General features: G+C 31.5%; 1 protein-coding gene across 1 annotated transcript in view; it reads right to left on the reverse strand.

Moving 5' to 3' along the window:
• Positions 1 to 2,884, reverse strand: part of MNS1 (meiosis specific nuclear structural 1) — a 48,822-nt gene that overhangs the window by 16,200 nt on the left and 29,738 nt on the right. The window contains exons 8-9 of the mRNA XM_012801792.2: positions 2,562 to 2,778; positions 2,357 to 2,464 (exon numbers count right to left, since the gene is read on the reverse strand). Of these exons, the coding sequence (XP_012657246.1) occupies positions 2,357 to 2,464; positions 2,562 to 2,778 (325 nt within the window). The remainder of the gene's footprint in view (positions 1 to 2,356; positions 2,465 to 2,561; positions 2,779 to 2,884) is intronic.

Raw genomic sequence — 2,884 nt, forward strand, 5'->3', positions numbered from 1 at the left:
AGACTTACATATATAATGTATAAGGGAAAACTTTTAGAAAAAAAAAGAGAAATTCTTAACAATCTATGCAAAGAATTTCTAGAGTTGACAACAAAAGCATGATCCATAAAAGGAAAACTGATGACTGAACCTCAAAGAAATTGAAAACATTGCTCTAATAAAGACCTTCTTAAGACAGAGCTGCAGACTACAAGAAAATATCTCCATATGTGCAAAATCTGTCATTATAGATAAACTAGTGTCTACAATAATAAAGAACTCTGAAAACCCAGAAGTAAATAAAGTACCCAATTAGGAAATTAGCAAAAACATGAAGAGATATTTAAATATTTCCCCAAAGAGGATATCACAATGAAGAGGATGGCAAATAAGCACACAAAAGGAAGTCCAGCATCACAGCCATCAGGGAAATGCAAAATAAAATTACAATGCAGATCACTATAGAGCTATTAAAAATGGCTAAAATAAAAAACTGTGGCAACACCAAACGCTGGTGAGAATACAGAGAAACTGCATCACTCATACATTGCCGATGGGAATGGTAAATGATACAGCCACTCCGGAAAACAACCTGGCCGTTTATTACAAGGCTAACATGCAAATACCACAAAATCCAGCTAATGTATCTTGAGCATTTATCCCAGAGAAATGAAAACTTATGTTTATACAAAAACCCATACCGCAACAAATGTTTATAGCAGATTTCCTCATAAGAATCAAGAATCAGAAACATTCCAAATGTCCTTTACTAAGTGAATAGTCAGAGAAACCAGTATGTCCGTACTAATGGACTGCTATTCAGCAATAAAAAAGAACAAGGTGTTAATATAAGCAACATTGATGAATTTCCAGGAAATTATGCTGAGTAAAAAGATTACACCAAAAGATTACACATTAGTTGATAACATTTAAATAACATCCTTGAGGCATTTTATTTTTAATTGAGATACAATAAAAGGTACATCCAAGTTTTAGCACAACCAAGACGTCATTCTTTTTATGGATGAACAACTTTTTATTATGTGGATATAGTGTATTTCCTTTAGCCATTCATCAAATGACAGACATTTGGATTATTTCCACCCTTTGGCTATTATGAAAAATGCTGCATAAACATTTATGTGTAAGTTTTTGCATAGACATAGATCAGTTTTTAAACATTCTTCTTTTCTAATATACACATTTAAAGACATAAACTTTCCTTTAAGCAGTGCTTCAACTACATCTATGTAGAGTATTTTGGTAGGCTGGGTTTTTTAAATTATCATTCGTTTTGAAATATTTTTCCAATTTCCATTATGATTCATTACTTATTTCTAAGTATATTGTTTAGTTACAATATATTTATTCTGCAAGTATATTTTCATAACCAATTTTCAATTTAATTCTACTCCACTCAGAAAACACATTTGGCATAATTTAAAGCCTTGTAAATTTATTGAGACTTACGTTATGTTCTAGAAGATGATTGATCTTGGTGCTATTTCTTGTGTAAATGAATGGAATTTGTACTCTGCTATTGTGAGTGGAGTGTTCTCACTGACATTGTTGTTCAACTTGAAGTCCTGTGGTTCTGACTACTCTGTCTACATATTAATGAAAATGGAGTACTGAAATCTTGAACTCTTATTGTGGATTTGTCTATTTCTCCTTTCAGTTTTACTCGATATATCATGAAGCTTTTGTTGTTTAGGTTCATACACCTTAATGACTATTTACATGCTTGATGAATTTATCCTACCACCATCACAAATTCCTTGTCCTGAAGTTGACTTTGTCTCATATTAACATAACCCCTCCATTTGATTAGTATTTACATGATATGTCTCTTTCTCTATCCTTTTGCTTTTAAACTATAAGGTATCCCAAAAGTCTCCCCTAAGGTTGCTATACATAAAGAAAATGAGAAATTATAGCTAAATGGATCCTTTATTTCCAAAATATTCACTACACAATTTTACAAAGAGTGGCTAACACATAAAGAATATTTTGTAAATATTTAGTAAGAGTTTGTAACAAATATTTTGAAAATAAAAGTACATTTACAATTTCCCAATTTTCCTATGTATGGCAATTTTAGGAGAGACCTTTGGGACACCTCGTATTTGTCTTCATATTTAACTTGTGTTTACAACAGACGACATAATTCATTATTGCTTCTTATGATGTAGTTTGTGAACTGCTGCTTGGGTCTACCTTTTTATCCTGCTTGAAAAGTCTGTTTAACTATTGTGTTTATACCATTTATAGATAATGTAATTACCAGTATGGCTGGATTTAAATCTATCTTTCCACTGTTTTGTCTCAGAATTATACTCCCTCTAGGTTAATCATTCTTTCAACTTCTGAAACTTACTTTTAGTTCCTTCTTGTATAGTTCAGCTTTTTCTTCCTGGTATAATTCTTGTCGCACTTGTTCCAAATCTTCACGTTGCCGTAGCATTTCTCCCAATTTCTGAGTTAGCTATTAAATGTTTAAAAAGCAAATATTAATATGACTCCAAGTCTATCACTGATATTTCAGAATTTCAACATTGTTAAAGAAGAGTTTATTTTAATACCTCATTCTGGCGCTGCAGTCTTTTTTCCTCATTTTCTTGGATTTTTGCCATCCTATCCTCTTCTCTTTGCTGCTTCAAGTTTGCAAACTCTATGATTTTTCTGTTTTCTTCTTCCATCTCCTCACGTTTCTTTTTTCTCCAGAGAGCTTGCTCTTTCTGAAACTCTTCTATATACCTTCGAGTTGTAATCTTTTTTTCTAACTTTTGTTGTTTTTCCCTAAAAAGAACAGCAGGTACAGTTTTATAGATAATAAAATTATTGAAAAATTAAAAATTCCCTTGTTAATAATATAGAGAAAAACACACTTCCTACTTAAAGTTTG

The sequence above is a fragment of the Otolemur garnettii genome, unplaced genomic scaffold (genome assembly GCF_000181295.1).
Source record: "Otolemur garnettii isolate 467f Iridium unplaced genomic scaffold, OtoGar3 scaffold00011, whole genome shotgun sequence".
Taxonomy (NCBI): Eukaryota; Metazoa; Chordata; class Mammalia; order Primates; family Galagidae; genus Otolemur; species Otolemur garnettii.